This window comes from Giraffa tippelskirchi, chromosome X (genome assembly GCF_054371585.1).
Source record: "Giraffa tippelskirchi isolate mGirTip1 chromosome X, T2T-mGirTip1v1.2.pri, whole genome shotgun sequence".
Lineage (NCBI taxonomy): Eukaryota > Metazoa > Chordata > Mammalia > Artiodactyla > Giraffidae > Giraffa > Giraffa tippelskirchi.
Genome location: NC_137289.1, coordinates 138,207,672 through 138,232,069, shown reverse-complemented (window position 1 = coordinate 138,232,069; position 24,398 = coordinate 138,207,672). Strand labels below are relative to the sequence as shown.

The 24,398-nt window shown below is 44.6% G+C and overlaps 1 protein-coding gene across 7 annotated transcripts in view; it reads right to left on the bottom strand.

Moving 5' to 3' along the window:
* The window catches only part of PHKA2 (phosphorylase kinase regulatory subunit alpha 2), a 92,226-nt gene that overhangs the window by 37,116 nt on the left and 30,712 nt on the right, over nucleotides 1-24,398 (bottom strand). For 4 of the 7 annotated variants that reach the window (XR_014076003.1, XM_081566529.1, XM_081566532.1 and 1 more), the window contains exons 5-13: nucleotides 23,917-24,085; nucleotides 20,152-20,234; nucleotides 16,807-16,887; nucleotides 15,588-15,686; nucleotides 13,646-13,792; nucleotides 11,919-11,972; nucleotides 11,195-11,317; nucleotides 5,914-6,009; nucleotides 545-652 (exon numbers count right to left, since the gene is read on the bottom strand). Coding sequence is in view for 5 of the 7 variants with exons in the window: in XM_081566529.1 (XP_081422655.1) it covers nucleotides 545-652; nucleotides 5,914-6,009; nucleotides 11,195-11,317; nucleotides 11,919-11,972; nucleotides 13,646-13,792; nucleotides 15,588-15,686; nucleotides 16,807-16,887; nucleotides 20,152-20,234; nucleotides 23,917-24,085 (960 nt within the window). In the remaining 2 variants the exon portion in view is untranslated. The remainder of the gene's footprint in view (nucleotides 1-544; nucleotides 653-5,913; nucleotides 6,010-11,194; nucleotides 11,318-11,918; nucleotides 11,973-13,645; nucleotides 13,793-15,587; nucleotides 15,687-16,806; nucleotides 16,888-20,151; nucleotides 20,235-23,916; nucleotides 24,086-24,398) is intronic. The other 3 variants (XR_014076004.1, XM_081566533.1, XM_081566534.1) reach the window with 2 other exon arrangements.

Below are 24,398 nucleotides of genomic sequence, written 5' to 3'. Positions count from 1 at the left end.
ACAAAAGCATTTGTATTTTAAAAACATAAGCCTGGGGGTAAATAGATGTTTCACAAGAAAGAATGAGTCAGAGGCAGCAGGGGTATTATGGCCTGAGGGAACATCTGACACAAAATTCACTACAGAACACCAGCCACTGCCCCTTCCTGTAGAGAGCACTGGAGAGTCAAGACCATGTGCAGTAGCTTCCCAAACCTTGTGTGTCTCACACATGTGCGGATCTTGGCTGAGAAGTTTCCAGCCTCCTCCTGACTATCCACTCACCCACGTTCTAGCCACAGATGGGAAATGCTAGCGGGAAAGGGTGTTGGGGGAGAGACAGGGAGTATTTGGCTTGCAGGTGACCCTGAAATGATTTACCATAAGGGTGGACCCAAGTCCAGGCCTCCAGCCTCAGAGCCAACCCCAATCAGTTGACTTTACCGCCATGAAGATGCAAAGGACATTCACAGCCACACTGAACAGAGAGCCCCTGTGCTCCTCCAGGGTCCCTTGAACTTCCAATCGGATGGGTTCCAGGCTGTGAAGCTCCTAAGTCCCTTACCTCTGCCAACAGGGAGCTGAGGATGTACAAGGACTGACCCCACAGATGGGGCACCTTCCCCAGGGGAACTCTATCCACTGTGTGAGGATTCTTATACTCCTCATCCACCTGGCAAAGAGAGGAAAACCCCAAGTCAGAACGTCAGAGGATAAAACAGCCAGTGGCACTGTACATGGGGAGTGCACAGAGGATTTAAAAGTGCTACTCGTTTGATCCTCCAGACCAATTCTGTCCAAGACCTGGGACAGGGAGGCCAGGAAAACTGTGGTCCCGACGCGGGGGCCACATGGCTAAAAAGCAGCAGAGGTGGGACTTCAGCCCAGGCCTGGTTCCAGCAATGCTCTGCCCACAAGCACACTGATGGCAAAAGGCAGAGAGATAGGCTCTGAAAGTCAAGCCTGCCTTCTTTAAGCACAGCTCTGGGCGACAAGAAATTTCAGATTTCACGCTTATGTTTGGCTGTTATTATGGGCACAATAATCTAAAACATCAGCCAACAGCCATGGCAGTGTAGTTCTGGACACTATGTCAGCTTTCTATCTTGCTCTCCTCAGGTGTTCAGGAACTCCGTGTGCCTATACAAGAAAATTACCAGAAGGTGGCGCTATTTATTGAGGAAAAACAATTATACTATTCAGTTCAGTCAATCCTGTCCGACTCTTTGTGACCCCATGGACTGCAGCACTCCAGGCTTCCCTGTCCATCAGAGCTTGCTCAAACTCATGTCCATCTAGTGGGTGATGCCATCAACCATCTCACCCTCTGTCGTCCCCTCTTCCACCTGCCTTCAATCTTTTCCAGCATCAGGGTCTTGTAAAATCACTCATTTTCCATCAGGGACTCAAAACGCTGAATCCACTGGAGGCTTTTGACTCATTAAAACAAGCTCCAGTTCTCTCTGACGGGCAGCGCTGGCTACATGTTGTAAAAGTCAGTCTGCAACCTTCTCTGCTGTCAAGTCCATGCTGACCTTTGGGTTTTTGATCATTACAGTGTTCTTTGGTTGGGGGTTGGAGAATTTCCTTCTCCAGAAAACATAAACCAGTTGAAGGAAATAGAAAACACATTTTCCTCCAGAGGAAAAACTCACATCATTAGGTGAGTTATTCTCTGCTTGTGGATTAATAACATCAGTGATGTTAATATGAAACTGAAAGGGAAAGTTGCTCAGTCATGTCTGACTCTTTGCAACCCCATGGACTACACAGTCCATGGAATTCTCCAGGCCAGAATACTGGAGTGAATAGCCTTTCCCTTCTCCAGGGGATCTTCCCAATCCAGGAATGGACAATGGAACCGGGGTCTCCTGCACTGCAGGCGGATTTTTTTACCATCGGAGCCACAAGGGAAGCCCAAGAATACTGGAGTGGGTAGCTTTTCCCTTCTCCAGGGAATCTTCCCAACCCAGGGATCAAACCCAGGTCTCCTGCATTGCAGGTGGATTCTTTACCAGCTGAACCACCAGGGAAGCCCAAGAACATTGGAGTGGGTAGCATATCCCTTCTCCAGCGGATTTTCCCGACCCAGGAATCAAACCGGGGTCTCCTGCATTGCAGGTGGATTCTTTACCAACTGAGCTATCAGGGAAGCCCATGTGAATATATTCAGTAAATTTCTAAAAATTTGCTGTAGGAAACTAAGACAAACTTAAGCTTGTAACATTTAATTCGTTCAGTTGACAAGTAATCAAATAGGATAAAAAGCGGAAGGAGATTCTCCAAAACATTGCAGTGTAAGATTAGAGAGAAATATTTTCTTTCTATAGAATGTTGAATGTTCTGCAGTTTGCAAAATTACTTTTACAGTCAGATGGTACGTTAAAACTTTTTGAAATGTAAGTAGTGTTAAAGACTGCACAGATCTGGAATAGGAACAGGTCGATGCAAAGAACAGAAGACAGCCCAGTTCTGCCCTTCTTCCACCCACAGCCAGCTCCTGCCTCCCCATGGAGGTGCGTGTCTCCCTCTCTCCACCTCAGTCCTTCCAATCAGCTTGCAGGTCCTCTAATGCACCAAGCCTTTGCCACCAGCACGGCACTCCGGTATCTGCCCTCAGTCCATGTACTTGCTCCTCCCACCTCCCTAGCTTGCAAGCTGGCAGAGGGGAGAGCTGGCATCGTGACCCCTCTGTGCCCCAGCACCTAGCGTGCTGCCCGACCCAGAGCAGCTGCTCCAAGCACATCTGCTGGGCACGCTTGCCTGAGTCTCAAGCTGTCCAGTGGAGGCCCTGTTGGTCGGTGGTGCCTTGCAGAAGTATGTCCAGCTGTGGAAATGAGTGACGCTGGAACCCAGGCTGGATGCTGCCTTGGCCCAGGGCTGTGGCTGCTCCAAGAATGAGGCCCTTTTTCTAATTTGCACAAAGGTGCCATAGGGGCCTGGGTGGCCCTGTCTGCAGCAGTCTCTCCATATTACTGATGGGATGGGTGAACCTTCCTGGCTGTCATCTGGAAGCAGCCAATACAAACTGTGCTCAAAAGAATATTCAAAATCAGTGCCTAGCTAATGTGTGAATACACTGGATTAAAGGAGGACACTGAAATGACAAGTACAAGCATGGAGGTCAGATGAGAAAAAGTTGCAAAGTAACCTTTTACACCGTGCAGCCAGAAATGTTAATATTCACCAGAAAGAAAAGCATATAATACCTAGCATTTACTACAGTCAGGAAATGTGCCTTTTAGTGGAACATGTGAGAGGGCAACAGGCAGGAAGGCCAGGGGTCTCCAAACAGAGGAAATAAGCTGCAAGTGTCAGACATTTTATCTCTCTCTTAAGCGGCAGGAGGAAACAAACTAGAGATCTTTTTTCCCTTCTCTATACAAATTTAAAAGAGGTTTCTCTTAAAATACTGTGTTGCCATGACACCTGGTTTCACCTGAAGTTAACTATTCTCAAACTTTGAGGTAATCAATGCATTTTTCTTATGGAAATGTTTGTCTTAAGCTATGTTAATGTACTGTGTCTTAAGCTATGTTAATGTACCCCAAACACTGTCTTCCGCCTAAAGGCTCAGAACCTACTTGACAAACCAGTATGTTATACTCAGACATTGTTCCCCTAATCTATGTAAATGAAACTATTTGCATGATCTGCCTTTCTGCAAAATTCAAGTCAATCGTTTCATGACCCGGGATGTCCGGTGCCCAGATTATTCCAAAATACATCTTATGGATGAGGGGCCTGGTGCCATTCTGAGTTTAAGACATTCCTTTCTTTCATTAACAAACTGCTAGTGACTATATAACATCCAGCTGAAGACTAGCAGGGGGGTACTCTTTCTGCCCCCTTCTGATGCCTATGTCTTTATACTTTAATAAAACTTTATCACACCAAAGCTCGGAGCGATCCAGCCTTGTCTCTGGCCCCAGATTGAATTCTTCTCCTCCAGAGGCCAAGAATCCCGGCCGTCTTTCTGTGGCTCAGCAACAACCTTTCACACGGATGGATGGTTATTCTCTCCTATAAAATAGGTAAAATCCCCCTGAAGCTATCCAGTTCCCCTTGCTCTGCTTCCAGGTTCCAAATTACCTCCCATTACTAATTTAGTCTTGTCAAGTACCTCAGTACTGGAAAAGGGGCAACCTGAACACACAGTTGCTAGGAAGTAACTACCCAGCCCCCACCGTCAGCTGCACCCAGACCCCCAACAACACATCCACATCACACATAGTAAAATGAATGCATTTGCAGGAAATCTAGGCCTTGAACACTCAAAGAAAACAGCCCCTGCAGGCTCCATGGTTTGATCTGTACAATGACGGACTCTCTATCCCCCCGAAAATGCACCACCCATTGGGAAGCAGGGTGTGGTTGTGAGGAGGCCCTGAACAGGGGTCTAATTCCAAGCAGAGCCCAGTGCTGTCTGAGCTCTGACAGATTCCACAACCTCTTTGAACTGAGGCAGATAATTTCCAAGGCCTTTACCAGTCCCCTGACCATGCGCTTGTGGGCCTGATTCAACCACAAACTCCTAGACCCAAGCTGCTATATGACTGCAGGGTTACGCTCTAGTGCCCGCCCTGTCAGCTGGGGGAGGAACCTTGCTCTCTGAAGTCTCTTCTGCCCCAAAATGTCTTCATGAAGCTTTAAAGCAACAGGAACATTCAAAAGAGAATAAGCCTTGAAATGAGGGTTCTTCTCTGCTTAACATGAGATATGTACAGGGAAATCTTCCCATTAAGATATATCAATCCATCATGACCCAATTTAGGAAAGTGAATAGAACAAAACTACCTGTGGGCATCTTCCTGGAAGTGGCCAGTTTCTCTCTTCATGATATAGAATGGCTTCTAAGTGATCACTCAAGCTCTAGCTCAGGAACTGTGTGACTGAAAGGAAGAGATTCTGAACTACCCCTGTACAGGCAGACCTTGGTTCCAAACCACTGCAATAAAATGAATATAAATGGAGTCACATGAAATTTTTGGTTTCCCACTGTATAAAAAATTATGTTCACACTATACCACTATATACCAAGGTCTGCCCTGGTGGCTCAGATGGTAAAGAATCCACCTGCAATGCAGAAGACCCAGGTTCAGATCCCTGTGTTGGGAAAATCCCCTGAAGGGAATGGCAACTCACTTCAGTATTCTTGCCTGGAGAATTCCATGGACTGAGGAACCTGGCAGGCTATAGTCCATGGTGTCACAAAGAGTCGGACATGACTGAGCGACTTAACACTTTCACATACTGTAATCTATTAAGTGTGCAACAGCATTATGTCTAAAAGAAATGTACCTATCTTAATTTAAACATACTTTATTGCTAAAAAATACTAACCATCACCTGAACCTTCATCAGGTTCACGAGTAGTAACATTAAAGATCACTGATCACACATCACCATAACAAATTTAATAATGAAAAAGTTTGAAACATGGGAATTACCAAAATGTGACAGAGACACAAAATGAACAAATGCTATTGGAAAAACTCAATGAAGGCTTGCCACAAACCTTCAATTTGTAAAAGTAAAAAGAAAAAAATGCAAAGTTACCTGCAAAGTGGCAGTAAAGCAAGGTATGCCTATACATCTCTCCCCCTCTCCCAGGGAGATTCTGTCTGGTTTCTTTTTCCACGGAAATGTGTAACAACATGGTGCCCAACAGTGTTCTGTGATTTTAGGGCCTGCTTGGTCTTGAGCTCGGAAGAGGGACAGGTACCCTCTGAGGGTCCTCAACTAACGCCTCCCTTGGGCAACCTCCAGGTCAAGCATGGCTCCAAATCCATAACTTCTGTGATAAACAGCAATGCTACTCAAGAGTCAAGAAACCACTTCTGGAGAAAAAGTGTTAGGTCTGAAAGAAGAATGAAAAATACCAAATGGCCAAGCCCAACTCACTTCCTTCTAGATAATCAAGTACATGGTTACCTTGTCAGGCGGGATGGCATAGAGTTCGGGCAACAAGTGGACCCCGTCCTTGCCTCTGATCAGTATCCCCTCCAGGGCTTCACGGTATTCTTGGACCTAGAAAATAGTGCCATTACCCATGGGGTGAAACAACAGCACAAGACAGAAAAACAGCTCTCTGAGCAACAAACAGATTAGAAGTAGCACACAGGGCTAAGAAATGCACAAACACCCGCAGCTCACGGAGTGCAGGAGGAGCCCAGACTGTTGCTGATATCAAATGTTAGGAGGAGAGAAAAGCAACTGGTCTTCCGTGTGTTGTTTTTCATTCATGATTTAAATAGTTCACTCTTAACTTCTCACATACTTAAATTTTGTCTCATCAGCTAGACTATAAGCTTTTTGGAGTGGAGGCCAGATCTTAAGCAGTGCACCTTATTTCCACCTGTTGGTAGTTTTCTACTGAAAAAGCACTCAAACTTGCTCAAGAAATGTTTGCTGAACGAATCAGATGTAAAGGAAAGGAAGTGTGTGTACTATGATCCATGTACCCTAATACTTAGGATGTGCCACTCAGCAAAAGCTGTTGATGTAAATGTTTCTATTAAATTTAAAAAGCAGTGATAAAAACATATGCATTAAAAGGGAAATGGTGTGGGAAAAAACCCTTAACCAGCCACCTAGCTATTTAACACATTTCATCTTTGAAGAGTCAATCAAATGCCTTTCAGATCTCATGTTCTTTTCTTCTGAAATTTATGAACAGCAAAGCATGATGGGGTGCATCACTTTTAAAATGAGTGGAAGAGACGGCATGGGGGGGTAAGAATAATAAATCCTGTGAGACCTACAAAATAAGGTACTAGGCACAGGATTTTCTGTCTCCTTAGTCTTTTGTTTCTGGTAACTGTCAAACTTGTTCGTAATTGAAATTCCAACTAAATCTTTTTGAGATCTGTCAGTCCTGGGGTAAAAAGACAGAAAACATAAGACCCAAGATAATCACTAAAGCGTAAAAGTCAACAAAGAGGAAATATTAATATTTCAAGCTTACTGCCACTTCTGAAACACTTCAGCACTCAACAGAGGCAGCTCTCAAAAACTAAAATGAATCTTAGATTGTGTATCCTACACCAGAACATGTGACTGAGCAGATTAAAACCCAGCAAGATGTTTGAGTTCCTCAATCACATAAACTTCATGAGAACAGCTCTTTTCTGCTCACCAAAGTATGCATGGCAGCAAATGCCAGAGTTTTACTTAGCCATGAAAAGAATGAATTTGAGTCAGCTGTAGTGAAGTGGATGAACCTAGAGCCTGTTATACAGAGTGAAGTCAGAAAGAGAATAAATATTGCATATTAATGCATATACAATGGAATCTAGAAAAATTGTACTGGTGTACCAATTTACAGGGAAGAAATGGATATGCAGACGTAGAGAATGGACTTGTGGACACAGTGGGGCAAGGAGTGGGTAAGACAAATTGAGAAAGTAGCATTGACATATACACACTATCATGTGTAAAATACATTACTAGTGGAAAGCTGCTATATAACACAGGAAGCCCAGTCTGGTGCTCGGCGATGACCTAGAGGAGTGGGATGGGAGAGGATACACACACACACACACACATATATACCAAAATTATGGCTGATTTGAATTGTTGTATGGCAGAAACCAACACAACATTGTAAAGCAATTATCCTCCAATTAAAAAAAAAAACAAGCTCCTACTGTATAGCACAGGGAAATTCATCAATATCCTATGATAAACCACAATGGAAAAGAATATGAAAAAGAATGTATATATATATGTGCAACTGAGTCACTTTGCTGTACAGCAGTAATTAACACAAGATTGTAACTCAACTATACTTCAATAAAAAATAAAAAAGAAATGAAACTGGAGCCTATTATACCGAGTGAAGTAAGCCAGAAAGAAAAACACCAATAAAGTATACTAACACATATATATGGTATTTAGTCAATCGGTAAAGATAACTCTGTATGCGAGACATCAAAAGAGACACAGATAAATAGAACAGTATTATGGACTCTATGGGAGAGGGCGAGGGCGGGATGATATGGGAGAATTGCATGGAAGCATGTAAATTATCATATGTGAAACGAATCGCCAGTCCACGTTCGATGCATGATACAGGGTGCTCGGGGCTGGTGCACCAGGATGACCTGGAGGGATGGGATGGGGAGGGAGGTGGAAGGGGGGTTCTGGAAGGGGAAAACATGTATACCCATGGTGGAGTCATGTCAATGTATGGCAAAACAAAAATAAATACACAAATAAATAAATAAATAAAAAAGAAATCTGTCTTGAACAAATGAACACTGTATTAATAAATATTCATTTAGCACTTAGTATATACTAGGAATGGGGCATATGCCCCAGATGGATAGAGACCATCTCTAGCAGGGTTCTTTGACAGCTAAGTGGGAAATACACTGATAGGTGCCAGGCTGTTATAAGAGCTGTGGGGCATATATAAAAGCTTTTAGGCTTTCTGAAAGAAAAGACACTTAAAACGAATCAAATGAACAGGGAGGGGAAGCTGAGGGTGGAAAGCATCAGTTCAGTTCAGTCGCTCAGTCGTGTCCGACTCTGCGACCCCATGGACTGCAGCACACCAGGCCTCCCTGTCCATCACGAACTCCCGGAGTTCACTCAAACTCATGTCCATTGAGTCGGTGATGCCATCCAACCATCTCATCCTCTGTCCTCCCCGCCTCCTCCTGCCTTCAATCTTTCCCAGCATCAGGGTCTTTTCAAATGAATCAGTTCTTCGCATCAGGTGGCCAAAGTATTGGAGTTTCAGCTTCAGCATCAGCCCTTCCAGTGAATATTCAGGACAGTTGCTGGGCATTTGAGAAGATGGGAGAGACACCCTGGCCTGCCCAAAGGCCTGAACAAGTTTCCATCTGCTTGGATCACAGAACTCAAGAAAGGAAATAATTAGAAAATTGAGCTACAGTGGTGAAAACAAGGGCCAGATCTTCTGGGACCCTACAAAACGTGTGAAGAGCCTGTACCTCATCACAAAAGCAATCAGGAAGCCATTCAAAGCTTTTAAGACAAGCAGTAGCATCATCTTTTTCTTAATAAGATCACTCTGGTGATGGTGTGGAGAAATAGCAGGAAGTGAGGCTGTGGGCTGGGACACCCGTTAGGAGGCTGATACATTAAATAAGATATTAGCTAAGAGAGGGCTTCCCAGGTTGGCTGAGTGGTAAAGAATCAGCCTGCCAATGCAGGAAATGCAAGATCTATCCCTGGGTCAGGAAGATCCCCTGGAGGAGGACATGGAAACCCACTCCAGCATTCTTGCCTGGAGAATCCCATGGACAGAGGAACCTGGTGGGCTCCAGTCCATGGGCTCACAAAGAGCTGGATACGACTTAAGCACTGAGCACTACCACACTAGCTAAGAGTAGCCTTAAAGATGGTAAAACCACAGCCGGTCAGAAAAGAGCAGCAGCAGCAACAAAACTAGTCTGTGGAAGACTGGGGCCCCCCGCCTTGGAGAACCCCACCTCCTAGTTCTCAAGCCTTTATGCAGTGTCCTCCCCTTAAATGACCTACAATAAAAAGCCCTCAGATGTAGATACTGGGTTAAGCTAATCAAGAGAGAATTTCCTGCCACCTATTTTTTCCTACACTAAGTTGAAATTTGGTCCTCTCCTCGTGTCCTCAGATTAAAGAGAGAAAAAAAAAAAAAGACCCTGGCATCTACCCCTGCCAAGGTTCTGCATGGTCAGGATATTATAGAAACCATACTTATTTCTCCCAGCCTGTGGTCCTTCCACATTTAATATTTAAGTGTTTCAACCAAACAGATAATGATCGAGACACTGAAATATGGAAAAAGGTAAGACACTTGATCCCTGGCTTAACCTAAATAAAACTGCTAAAAAAGAATAAAAATTTTAACAATGTCTGCCATTCTACATGCTCCCTCAGGCTACATCTTTGTCTGTAGTTTACCAATCTTGGGCCTGTGAATGCCTTGACAGCTGGTGTATAGGTGTAACTGTTTCCTCAGATCAAAATGTTAACCTGAAACCAGGATCAAGAGAATATTTTCAAATGAGTGCTAAGTGGTTTCATTCCTCAAGCCCTAGTTGTGTGTGAGTATGCCCCTTATGGGCAGGAAGTATCTAGAGGGGTCTTTGTCCTCTGAGTTCTCTCAACATGGAGAAATGATCAAAACATAGTGGGGACTGAAACCAAGGGTAATCATTAGTTAAATCTATTTTTACCTGTAACAGGCCTTCACTAATCAAGGTGCTTTTAAGACTCACATGTCCTCCAAGCAGTGCATAGCCTAAACAATGTTTGCTCGAGTTGTTTTCCAGGAACTTGGAGTCAACTATGTCTCGTTCCAACTGAGCTGGTTAAGACTGGTTAGGACCACCCACCCTCCAACAGGGCATGGGCGAATGTCTGGTGACTTTTGGGCATCAGGGGGCTGAAAACTGCACCCTCAGAGCATGCTAAGTGCCTCCATTTTGGAATGTGCAGAGACCTGTGGCCCAGTTACAGTTGGGCAGAATGAGAATTACCACTCCTTTTTCCAGTCACCTCTCCCCAACTTCAGGCCACCGTGCTGCTTTATTCTTTATCCCATAAATACCCCGAGCCTTAGTCTTCACGCAGGCAGACCTGAGACTTGTTCTCCCTGCATGGTGGCCTTGCGAATAAACCCTCTCTTTGCTGCAAACCTTGGCATCTCAGTGTTTTGGCTTGCTGTGCTCTGGCAAAACAAACCTGGTTTGGCAACATTAGCCCTGAAAAAACCGAATGCAACAGAAGTGACACGTTGCCAGTTTTGGGCCTAAAGCCTTAAGAAAGCTTGGCAGCTTCTGCTTTTGCATTCTGGGAAAAGATGACCACCATGTAAAAAGCTTTACTGTCCAGAGACTGCAATGCTGTGAGAAGCCCAAGTAGAGAATGAAGACCCAGGCCAACAGTCCACCTGAGCTCTGGGCCAACAGGCAGCGTCAAGCTGCAACCACGTGAGGGAGGCCGGTTCCTGCAGCCCTACTGATCCCAGTTGACACCCGAAGAAGCAGAGACCCATCCCTGCTGAGCGCTACCCAAATTACACAACACTGAGCAAACACAATAGCTGTTTTAATTCACAAAGTTTAAGGAAAGGTTGTTAAGCAGCAACAGGTAGCTGACACAGTGCCCCTGAATTTTTGCATAACCCTATGTTCTAATAACCATCAGCACACCATTGCCATGAAAATGCTGATTACCAACACAATGCCCAGCATTTTCTCACCTGAATGGCATCACCATTGAAGACTCCATCTATTATGAAATAAGTCCAGAATACAGGCCATTCACATTCAATGTTTTCAAAGAGCTTGAGTTCAGCAGGGTCATAATGCAATCGGTTTGGGTCCTGGAACCAAACAAGTAAACGTTCTAAAAGGTAGGGTCAGATTACATTACATACATAATACCACTGTGCCTCACTGGGTGTCCCTTGCTTTTTGACTCAGGGCAGCTTTGAGGCTGGTATGATTAGGATTCTGCTAAAATGGGGAGATGCTATTTTTGGCAGTTATTCATGGTAAAATTTCAGAAAAGTAAATCAAATGTACACAACATTCCTTGGAAGTTTATTAGATTAAGCTTTCTCTATCTCTATAACAAATGAGAAATTTGATTCTCACAGTGCTGGGCAGGCTGTTTTATTGACATCGTTTTATCAGTCACTATGGCAAAGGAACCCAAGGAGGCCACAGGTGGCCTTTTAAAAAACATGTGAGCGAGAGAACTGTTTGTCCTTGTCAGCAAGCTGGTTTTAAATCACCAGCTTGCTCTTCTCCTAATGATCTTACTATTCTATTGCCTAACTCCAGCTTGCTGACTCCAAAATTAAGACTGCTCTTTCCAATATTTCAAGTGTAAGTTTTATAATCAACAGAGGGAGAACGCCACAGTGGCAACTTAGATATGAAGCAGTTAAGGAATCAGAAGAAACAGTCTTTAAATACAACCTCTCTTGGGGTTTTATAACCATCTCGAAGGAAGCGACAGCATCCGTAACGCCCCTAAGAAGACAAAAAGAAGCATTTGATGAAACAGAAGAATTTCTTTATCTCTTTGATTGAAGTCAGCCCTTTTAGTAACAACAAAGTGCTCACTGCTATCAGTACAAAAACTCATCTTTGAGTAATAAGCATACTAAATTCAGGTTTGATCAGTGCTTGGAAGGGAATGCCAAAACTTTCCATTAGAGTGGCAGTCAAGGCTGAGAAATTAATTACTCCATGGTTCACAGAATGACCATCCTTTCATTCTGATTTGCTGTATTGTGCAAAGATGCAAAGGAACCCTCACTGCTTGGAGAAGCCACCCATGGTGACATATGGACTAACTGGACTGCTTCTACTTGAAAGACTGGAAGGCCACAAGGCGACTCCAGACTCATAGTAGTTAGGCTCTGGATGCAAAGAAGCCTGCATCCTGCAAGAAGTGGAGGAGGGAGGCGGCAGGGCTTCCTGTGGCTTAAAGCCATGGCTGCTGGTTTTTCCTGCTGCAGGCTTCAGTGTTCCTCTCCAGCTTCTCGGGTGCCAAGAAAGAAGGGCAGTGGCAGTGCTATCTGAATCTGCCTCCCTCATCCCTAGATTGCAGTTTTGGGTGTCCGTTCCCCAGCTTCCTAAGTGTTTGGAGCTGTTCTAGCACTGGCCATGGAGGCAAGCACGCTCCCAGTGGCCAGTCCCATCATGTTTGGGGCGTCCTGGGAGGCCCAGGCTAGAATGTGCTCCCCTTGAAATGCTTCCTTCTCTAAATGAACTCCCTGCCTACTTCTACAAACTAAACAGGTTCTATTTTCTCCACTGGCTCCTAACTGAGGCAGTGCCTTCTGCGGATATGGTTGGAGACCCTTTACCCTTTGGGTTCCAGAGGCTAAAAGCATTTTCCACCAAATCTAAGTGGGATCATCAACATGCAGATTTTGGTTTGGGAAACTTACATTTTTTTTTTTTTTATCATTTCACTGATTACTTCAGTTGGCTAGAGTATTGTATAACCTTCTCAGTTTGGTGTAATGTGTCATAGTTTCTGCATCTCACCTCAGAGCAGAGAGTTTAAGATTTTTTTTTTTTTATGTGGAACATTTTTAAAGTCTTCACTGAATTTGTTACAATATTGCTTCTGTTTTCTGTTTTGGTTTATTGACTGTAAGGCATGTGGGATTTTATTTTCCCAACCAGAGACTAACACTGCTCCCCTTGCATCAGAAGGCGAGGTCTTAACCCTGGACCACCAGGGACGTCCTTGGGATTTTTAATCTCTGTTTAACTTTGGGATCTTCAAGTCCCCAGAAATCATGTGTCAAGTTTGAGGATATTGGGACATGTGCATTTTTTTTCTGGCAGGGACTGTAGCTTTCATGAGATTCTTAAGGGAGTCTGTCTAGGATCTCTAAAGGGTTCAGAAGCTCTGCCTTAGAAGCACAGGAGTGATACAAATTGAGGTTTAGAAGTCCCAGCTGGAATTGAAACTTTGCTACGCAAGCAAAGAACCAGGGCACTGATGTCTCAGAGACTTCGTTTTCTCCCCTCTATTCTCAGCCTTGGGTACCGCCATCTGTCAGTCCACTCTGATACTGAGAGATCGACTGCAGGGACAGCCCAGGCCTGAGTGAGCTGCTCCACGTCACTATCTGAAAGGGGCACTTAATACAGGGCAGAAGGGTACCAGTGTGACCAGTGCTTACCTGGAGCTTGGAAATAATTTCATTTTTGGTCACATTCACAAGGTTCATATCTTCCACTGCAAAGGCCGGGAAAGAAATAATGGAAAGAAGCCCAGCATCAATCTCTTTAGACGTCGAGGCTCTTGGCAGCATGGAGAACAGAATAGACTGAATGAAAAACAAACAGGTATTAACCCCGGAAGCACTAACAGTTACGTACAGCATCTAGAGACTATGACTTGACCCCAAGGGAACATGTGAATGAGTTTACCAATTTTTAGAGAGTTTTTGCCTACCAACATGGCTCCTGCTGGGTGACTGCACCTACCCAGCCCATGTGTCCTGTTCCTCACAGGAGAAAAGAGGGTTTGGGAGGACAGTGCTTTGCCTAGAGCCCATGCTGAGAACTGTCTCCCTTTCTTCTTCTGTACCTTCTGTTGATACTGCTGGGCCTTTAGGGCATGCAGGGGAAGAACTAAGGACTACCTCATCAGCAGGTTAGCGTGTCCTGACTGCAAAGACAAAGAAGAACACACATACAAGACTAGCATAGAGAAATGCCTGGCTTCTGTGGAGGTGACCAGCTGGACTGGGTGACTCAGAAACCACTTAAAGGAGTCAAATCCAGAAGACCACACCAACAGGCAAAACACTTCAGTCCAAACAGAATTAGTTTAGTCCTAGAAAGAATGGCTTAGTTAGTGGCACTATAATATGGCCTCAATTATAAGGTGGTTGGATTAGGCACTGTAAACTAAAGGAAGGTGAAATTATAAGAACAGTTTGGGAAGGAAAGGGAGCTAACCCTGCGATCTAACATGTACAGACATGGGACTAGATTCCTGCAAGCACAAGCTTATTAACTCTTCCATGTGAAGAAGGAATTCGAGAACTATGTCCAAATCACACATGAGGACTCAGAGACACAGAGACTCATGCTGACAGGCATGCAGCTAGTCTGCAACAGAGCTGGGATTCTAACCCAGGCCCACCTAGCTACAGAGCTCATGCCATCTCCACTGGGGACTACACATCTATTAAGAAGCATACCAGCTTAACTTTATTAAACCACACACCAAGAAACAGCAGATTCCCCACTAAGGACTATTTAATGGGGGGGAAATGGAATGAGCTAGAAGGGGGCTAAATATGGGGGGAACCCTTCAGCTTCAGAACAAAGTTTAATTTTCTCTAGCCGACTGACCCTCAAGCCCAGTTCTTTAACTAGTCACTCTCCCTAGGCTGTCTCTGCCTGAAACAAACACTACCACTGGAAGGTCTCTGCATACAAGTTTTTATGTCTCTCACTCACATAGCCCTAGCACAGTGGCTGCATACAGTGAGCCCCCAGGAAATAAGAGTTTGCTTATTTGCCAGCAACTGGTGACCTAATGTCTGATAAGTGGAGCCACCTAATCTGCCCCAAATCACCCCTTTTCTCTAACCTGTGTTTCATGGAGGTTTTACTAATTTGCCATTTCTCCCATATCATCTCTCCTCCACCATTCATTTTGCCACTACCCTCTAACAAGACTCCACTACCCACCCAAGTGAACTACTGCTTGTCAATTATCAAATTTGGGGACCTCATGAAATAAACCTAAGAGAAAACCATCTAGATGCTCAAAAAAACCCATAAAACTGACTTTGCCTCCAACAGAACACAGTTGTCTTGATTGCTGACTCCATAAAAACACTATTGCTGTATCTTATGTTTGCACAGTCCTTTCTGGCTCACAAAGTACTCTGACAAATTAAGTTGATTAACTCTGATTCTCATGACCACCTTGTGCAGCAGTAGGGGTAGGTCCTAGTATGCCCATTTTATGGATGAAGGAACTGAAGCTCAAAGAAGCCAAGAGCCACCAAGCTAGGAAGCTGGGGAATCTGAACTGGAGCCCAAGTCCTCTGTGCCATGAATTTCCATCTCTCCTCTCTGGATGTGAGAACCCTGAGCCATCACCTGGCAGTGTTCCACCTCATCTGGCAGGACGTGGATCACAGACTTGCGACCTCCATGGGCTCCAAAAAGGTCCAATTCATCAATTGCTTCAAGGGCTGCCTACAAGCACAAGTATCAATTACTGAGTATGGGTAGTACATAAACACTCCCATATCTCGTACTTCTTTTTCATTAAGCAATCGAGCATACAGGTTTTCCCGAAGGTGATGAAATTCATCTTTAAAATCCAGCTAAAGTATCCTATACTTGTATTCTATCCTTATTTTCAGAGCTTTCCTGTGTTTTGCCTCATTGCAGGAACAAGATAGAGAAAACAGAAAACCATTTCCCAAAATGAAATTAGTATTCTACCAAAAAGCAAAATATTAACAACACAGCACCATGCTTGTAAGGGGTGGGGGGGCTAAATTCACGATTGGTTTTCCTCTTACCTATTTCAGCAGTTAACTTCTAACATTAGCATGTTTGGCACTTAAGAAAGTAAACTTTTTTAGTATTAAGTATGTTTTCCATCGGTTGACCTTAACAGAGAACATTTATTGTTGCTTTAAAAATTATCGTTCTGGAGTCTTTACTCTGTAAAATTCTGCTTCAGCCTTGAGGAAAAGGGGATGGAGGAGCCATGCTAAATATCTAAGGCAAGAGATGTCAACTGGTGGCCAGCCGGCTGAAATTGCCCCATGGTCATGTTTGGTTTGGCCTGAGGAAGTTTTTAAAATGATCTTAAATTAGAACACTTTTACAAAGTCTGCAGTGTCCTCAACACATGCCACTCCCGCCCCATTATTTTTCTATCTGGCTGGCTTCACTTGTTTATATTATGTGCCTGACCTGACCCTGTAGACTTTTAAACTTATGAGCCCTGCCCTACAAAATGCTCATATTCTTCAGTCCTCTTTATGACCCAGGAAACAAGACTGGACATCATATATCCAGTTTTTTAGATAACAGCAAGAGCTTAGATGCATGGGTGATGATACTGGATAATAAGGAGGGAATGCACTGATTTTCAGGCACATGCAGATTTAGACGTAGGAAACCTCCATTCTTTACCTATAATTTCAGTTGGTTGGGGTACATGTACCACTTGAATTTCATACTTGCTATTGATTTTTGAAAAATAAGCTAACCAGATCAAATCCAAACCCCTAAGGATAAGAACCAAACCAAAGCCGTTAAAGAGGCATAGAAGGATGACCAAACAAGACCAGACTGTCACCTTGGCCATTCCTACAGAGCTTGCGTTCAATTCTGGAATACCCTGATTAGTCTTATCTCCACGTTCCCACATTCCATAATCCTGTTGGAGAAAAAGGGGAGAAGAGGTATTAATAGATGACAGGTACTATGGAAAAACGATTCCTTTATGTCGCTGCAGGCATCATGAAATGTGACTATCTCTTCTCAAAGGGTACCAAATTCATGCCTTTACACACTCAAGCTGTATTCTTTCTTGATTTCAGTTCATTTGACCTCTGGTTAGACTTCTGGAAATAAATACTCGAGTAGAACAAAAATGCATGGGAAGACACTCAGTTTTCTTATTTCTAAAAGTTATTCATTTGTAAGAAACTCATGATTTGTAGAGAACAAAATATTTTATCTGAAAAGGCTAACCTTTATTCAGCTAATACGTCTAACCTTGTATTAAACTGTAAGATGGAATAAAGAAAAAATGGGTTATAACTGGGTGAAGACAACCAAACCATTTAAAATAATTGAATAGACTACCTTTTGAGAAAAAAAGTGCTCAGCAATAACGGGTGCAAAGTCAAAACTGAGGCTCAAAACACTAAACTTGCCTGGTATTTTGAAAGGAATTAATATGAATTGGCTTAGGACAGCCCATCCACATAGAGGACTAGATACATACATACTTAACTTTTATAGCTCATATTTTCACTGAAGAAAACCAGGCACTGGATACCGTTTTGAAATAATGCTATATACACTATTGAAGGATTACAACCCAAGAAGAACAGGACCAATGCCAACATTCTGGCACTTATTATTAGAGAAAGATGAACATTTTAAGAGTGAGACATTTTAGACACACTAGAGTGACTATAGACTCTTCCCTGCCATGCAGGCCTTATGGCTGACTCCAAGACCCCTTCCTTCAGTCCTCTGCACAGCGGGGTCTTTCCACTCCAACCCGTCTTCATTCCAACCCTGGAGCCGAGTGCCTGACTCATCCTTAAAAACTGCTTTGATCAGCTTGCTCCCCAGCATGAGACTCTAACACGACAACCTGTTTATTACCTAGTGGATCATGTTCAAATCTCTCTCTCTGATGGCCTTATCTCTATGATCCAGCCCCACACTTCTTGCCTGTCCACAAGCTGACTTTACTTCCTACTATTCTGGAGCACTCAGCTGTCACCCTAAGAATACTCCTTTATTCCACCCCCCCTTTCCCCAACCACCCCTCCCCTTCCCCCACACTCACAGCCATTCCTGATACTCTCGCACCCCTTTCCCTCCTCCTGCTTATCTTAGCCCTACTCATTTACCAATGTTCAACTCAAGTTCCACCTGTTGGGAGCCGTTCTGGAACTGCCAGATGACAAAGTCATGGCACCATTCAAGAAGAAACTGCAAAGCAGTTTCTCTCCTGGATCGGAACCTTCACTCCTTCTTGTTTCTATGCTTTTGTTGTGGCTAACTCTGTTTCATTCTTTGACGGCTGGAGTTGTAGGGGCTTCCATGATGAGGTCATGAGAGTCCAGGAAAAAGAAAAATGATCCCTTGCCCCAGAGAAACATTCCAAACATGATTAAACCTACTGAGGCCCCTGACTGGTGGGTCCCTAACACTCAGCCAGGGAATAAGGCCATGATCATTTGGAAAACAAGCCCTAAGCCTATTGTGATCTGGCCTCATGAGGAGATTGTTATTGATAACTGGAAAACTTGGGTCATGTATCAGGGAAAATTACAGAAACTAAGCCAATTGCCTTTTCCCCTCAGAATCTAAGCATAAACGGAGAAGAACTATATGAATTGTATTGTAAATGGTTTCTAGGTAAACTGCAAAAGACTTGTCCCTGCCAGAAATAGTCTTGTATTATGTGGGTAGATGGTAAACAAGCCACCGCTGACAATGGCTGTACTATGAGAAACTTTTACCCTTACCCACCGCTATAGTACTTATTCACTGAGGCAAGACGCTGTGCTTGCTGTAGTAGCAGGCTGTACAGAAAAAGTAGATGGAATGATATGATTCATAGACTATGTTCTAGTGAAATAAAAATAGGTTTCGGGGTAAACATGTAACCAAAATATGACAACAGACTAGGAAAAAACTTTTAACACATCTTAGAATCAGGGGATGTTGATCTGAATGGAAAAATATTGTTAAGAATCATTACGTAGAAGAACATGTGCTATATAAATAGAGACTAAAGCAATAAAGATTATGGTCCTTGGGCTATCAAAAACTCTCTGTCTCCTTTCTTTTCCTTTCGCTGACGCCGTTCATCCCTTGAGGACCCCTGGACCAGCTGGAGCGGGACTCGGGCATCCACCCTCTCTACAAAGACTTCCCCAGTTTCTTCAGACCAGGCTTTGTCAGCCTCGGCAGTACTGACATTTACAGCCTGCTCATTCTCTGTTGTAGGGGGGCTGTCCTGTGCACTGTAGGGTGTTCAGCAGCATCCTTGGCCTCCACCCACTAGATGCCAATAGTACCCGCTCCCCTGTTGTCAACATTGAAAATGTCTCCAGACATTGCCTGGTTTTCCTGGGAGAGCCAAAGACTGCTCCTGGTGGAAGATTACTGCTTCAGACCTGGGGTCAGCAAGCGCTTGCCCTGGTACCGAATCTGGTCTGCTACACCTGTGATCCAGAAATAAGGTCTATTTGGGACACAGCTGCACTCACGAGGTCATCGGTTGTCTACAGCTGTTTGTGTGGTATCAGTACAACGGCAGAGTTAAATAGCAGCAAGAGAGACCACGGAGACTGGAAGAGCTGAGAAGATTTACTCTGGCCCTTTCCAGAAAAAGTTTGCTGATCCCTGCTTTGATGTTGGTGGCTCTTTATTAAAAACAAAAAGCAAACTCTACCCTTTCATTACTGCTCTTTTGGCCAGCTTTGCAGTTTAGCTGTTCTCTATAAGTGTGTGAGGCTCAGTTCTCCGTAGCAGACAGCAGCCTGGAGGAACTGAGCGTGTAGGTATTTCCACCCATACACACCTAGCCCGGGGCACCTGTCTGGTTCCAGCCCCTCTCCCTGTGCGCTGCCTGGGGCGCTGATGCTTACAGTGTTGCCCTTCACCCTGATTCAGGCTCCCAGTGCACATGCCATAGGATATTTTAGGATCTCATTTAAAATAAACCTAATGAATTCAAACAGAGCATATGGCACATTTCAACAACAAAAGCTCCCCAACTGAGTTCCTGGACACAAATGTGCACTTTGTGTGCAGAGGTGACATAATCTTACACCTCTAATCTTGCTAACCTTCGGGTCAGCCCCAAACAGCCTGGCCCTCTAACAGCTGTGTGATTTTTATCCTTCCTGACACTGTAACACTGTAAAATAAACACTGGATTGGAACTTACAGCAACTTTATACGCAGCTTCTATGTAAAAAACAAGATTCTGTATGAAGGCCACCTCGTCAAGAGTGAAAATAATACGTAAGCCTACAAAAGAAAAAGAAACAAGTTTACGGAGTTATGTTGTAAAGAGAGAGTTGCCAATTACAAATGACAAATCTTATACTAGAAAATAAATTATATACCCTCATTTGCATTTTTCTTACTAGGGCATCAAAAATTAAGTATGAAGTAAGTTATAACAGTTAATGTCTAATTCAGGAAGGAAAGAGGGGAGGAAGGAGGGAGAGAAGGATAGGGAGGGAAAGATGGAGGAGGGAAGGAAGAAAAGGAGGGAAACAGGATGGGAAAGAAGGGGGGAGGTAGTGAATAAGGGAGGGAAGGAGAAAAGGAAAAAGGAAGGAGGGAGGGAAGGAGGGAGGGAAGGAAAGAAGGAGGGGGGAAGAAAGGAAGGTGATAAGGAAGGAGGGAAAGAAGGAAAGATAGACGGAGAAAAGGAAAGAAGGAAGAAGGACAGAAAGGAAAAAAGATACAAGGGAGGAAGGGAGGGAAAGAGAGGAGGGAGGGAGGGAAGGAAGGAGGGAGGGAAGAACAGAATGAGGAGAGTAGGAAGGAAGGAGAGAAGAAAGGAGGGAGGGGAAGAGGTAAGGAAGGAGAGGAGGATGGAGGAAGGCAGGGAAGGAAGGATGAGGCAGGAAGGGAGAATGGAAGGAAGGAGGGTAGAAAGGAAGGAGAATGGGATGGAAGGAGGGAAAGGAGGAGGGAAGGACAGAAAGGAAGGAGAAAGAGGGGGAAATAAGGAGAGTGGGAGGGAGGAAAGGAGTGAACAGAGAAGGGAGAGAAGGAAAAGAAAGGAAGAAGGAAGGAGAGAGTAGGAAGGAAAGAGGGAGGGAAGAAAAGGAGGAGGGAAGGGCAAAGGGAAAGAAGGAAGGAGAGAAGGAAAGAGGGAGAAATAGAAGGAACAGGAGAGGGAAGGAAGGGGGAAAGGAAAGAGGAAGAGATGGAAAGAATGGAGAGCAGACTGAAGGCAAGGAAGGAGGGAGAGAAGGACAGAAGGAAGGAAAGAGGAAGAGAAGGAAGGAGGGAATGAGGAAGGGAAGGAGGGAAGGAGGGAAGTTGAGAAGAGGAAAGGGAAAGGAAGGAAGGAGAGAAGGAAAGAGGAAGGAGTGAAGAAAAGAGGAAAGGAAGGAGGGAAAGAAGTTGGGAGGGAAGGACAGAAAGAAGGAAGGAAGGAAGGAAGGAAGAAAGGACAGAGGGAAGGATGGAAAGAGGGGAGGAAGAAAGGAGTGGAGAAAGAGAGGAAGGAAAGGAGGGAAGGACAGGAAGAAGGAAGGAGGGTAGAAAGGAAGGAGGAAAGGATGGAAAGAGGAGGGTAAGATGGAATGAAGGAAGGGGAATAGAAAAGAAGAATAAAGGGAGGGAGGACAGGAAGAAGGGAGGGAAGGAAGAAAGGAGGGACGGAAGGAGGGAGAGAGGGAAGGAGGGATGGAAGGAGTAAGGGTTAGAGAGAGGGAGGGCAGGAAGGAAGGAGGGAAGGTGGGAAAGGGAAATAAGGAAGGAGAGAAGGAAAGAGGGAGAAATGAAAGGAAGGAGTGAGAGGGAAGAAGAGAGGAAGGACGAGGGGAAGAGAGAGGGATGGAATAAAGGAGGAGGGAGGGAGGAAAGGAAGGAGAGAGGGAAGTAAGGGAAGAAGGAAGGAGGGAGGGCAGGAAGGAAGAAAGAATGGAAGGTGGGAAAGGGAAAGAAGGAGAGAAGGAAAGAGGGAGAAATGAAAGGAAGGAAGGAAGGAGGGAAGGATGGAAAGAAGGGAGGAGGCTAGAAAGGAAGGAGGGAGGATGGGAATGAAGGAGGCAGGGAGGGAAGGAAGGAGGAAAAGAAGAAAGGGAAGAGAGAGAAGGAGGGAGGAAAGGGAGGATAGGAGGAGGGTAAGAAGAAGGGAAGGAAGGAAGGATGGAAGGGGGAAGAAGGGAGGGAAGGAAGAAACAAGAGAAGGAAAGGAGGAGGGATGAATGGAAGGAACGTGGGAGGGATGGGAGGAAGGATGGAGGGAAACGGGGCGAGAAAAGGAAGGAAAGAAGGAGGGGACGATTTATGGAGGGATGGAAGAAAAGAGGGAAGGAAGGAGGGAAAGAGGGAATGAGGGAGGGAGGGAAGAAGGGAGGGAAGGAAGAAAGGAGAGAAGGAGGGATGGAAGGAAGGAAGAGCAGGGAAGGACAGGATGAAGGAAAAAGGGTAGGAAGGAAGGAGGGAGGCAAGATAGAAAGTAGGGAGGAAAATAAGGAGGGAAGGATGAGAGGAAGGAGCAAAGGAAAGAGTGAGGACGGAAGGGAGGGAATGAAGGAGGGAGCCAAGGAAGGATGGAAGATAAGAATGGCTCCACTTTTGTATGTGTGCCTAGGAGTAGAAATGATTGAAAGAGAAGATATGGGGCCTTCATATATGTGTGGGATTTGTGCAGAGAAGATTCCACAGAGCCAGCATTTTAGCCCAGCATAACCACTGTCTTATCCTTGAGTAAACCACAGGGTGAGTATTTTCACCCAATGGCCAGGTTGGGAAAGGAGAGCCCCCAACTACAGGCAATGGCTCTTCCAACTCATGGAAAGGCCAGCTCCCAGCACCTGCCCAGGAGGTGCACCCATGTACTGAAGCAGGCAATAACCGGGAGAGCAAGCTGGAATGTACAGCTGGTTATGACAAATACATGTATTTTTAAAGTATGAATTCTTGAAACTGGTGTGGGTAAGATACGTACTCTTACATCACTGGGGGGAGGGGTCAACTGGTAAAGTAAAAAAGAAAGTGAAAGTGAAGTCGCTCAATCGTGTCTGACTCTTTGCGACCCTATGGGCTATAGCCTACCAGGCTCCCCCGTCCATGGATTTTCCAGGCAAGAATACTGGAGTGGGTTGCCATTTCCTTCTCCAAACTGGTAAACTGTTCTGCAAACAATTTGGCAATGAGTATAAGTAGCCTTTGAATGATATCAAACTAAGAGAAGGAGGCAAATAGATATGAGGGTCAAAGTTTGTATCACAATACAGTTATAATAGGTAAAAAAACGAAGAATAAAGGAATAGTTTAATTATGGAATATCCATTGGTAAAGTCACTAAAATTGTTTATGAACACCTTTAATATTATGGGGGAAATGCTTAAGTTATAATGCTATGTAATAAAAACACTATATGCATACAATATGACCTTAAATATGTTTTTTAAAATACAGTGAAAAAAAACCTGGAGGAGATGCATTCAAATGAAAATTATCAGTGAGATTTTTTTCCTTTGTATTTCATTATATTTTCCATACCATCTACAGTGAGCTCACCTTAACTTTCATAACCAAAATGTCCTTTTTAAGTCCCAGGTTTATTAACAAAGCCATAACACTATTATTTCCTGATTTCTCCTATTTTTGGAGTTTCACATTTGCAGTCTGAAGTAGATGCAAAGCCTTTAACCCAGGAGCATGAATTGACGGGACTGGAGGGAACAGCTCTGTGACACAGCAGCTAAGTGGCCTAACTCAAGGCCATTTGGTGCACAGAGTAGCCCTGGTCAACCAACAAGATGCTCACAGAGCAGACGCAACAGCCTTGGTCTTGCAAGGGCTCAGGAGGCTGACTGTCAACAGAGTCACAGAATCAGGGGATATAATATAATGCAAAAAAGGCAGCTTATTTTGAATACTGGTCAATGCCTGCCCCTCCCCGCCCCCTTCTGGATGGTCACTCCCAGTTCAATGGGCTCCATCAGGCCTGGCTCACCGGAGGCTGTCATCTGGGCCAGGAACAGGAGGAAGAGGGAGGTGGCATCCACCTGAAGGTGGCCCCACTGGTCGTCGCCCACCACAGTGCTGCAGGTAGCAGTGTTGTACTTGGCGTGCAGGCTGTCCTTGGTACTCTGAGTATGCTTGAACCTCTCCACTTTATCCACCTGAGGAAGACAGCAAGCCGGCTGCATGGAGCTAAGGGGTTCATTGCTGGCTGTTACCTCTGGGAGACAGAGGGATAGAAGGTAGGGGATGGATGCTCACTAGTGAGCATCACACAGAGGGGGGTGTGTGGGGGTGGGGTGGGGTGGGGGTGTGGGTGTGGGTGTGTGTCTCTTCCCGCCCATCACCAGAAATGTCTTAGTCTACTGGGATTTTAGCAAGCTCTGCAAGCTTGAGAGGTCAAGCCAAAGGGTTTCCTTGTCTGCTATTTGCAGCATGAGCTGTGACACATAGTAGGAACTCAATGAGAGACAG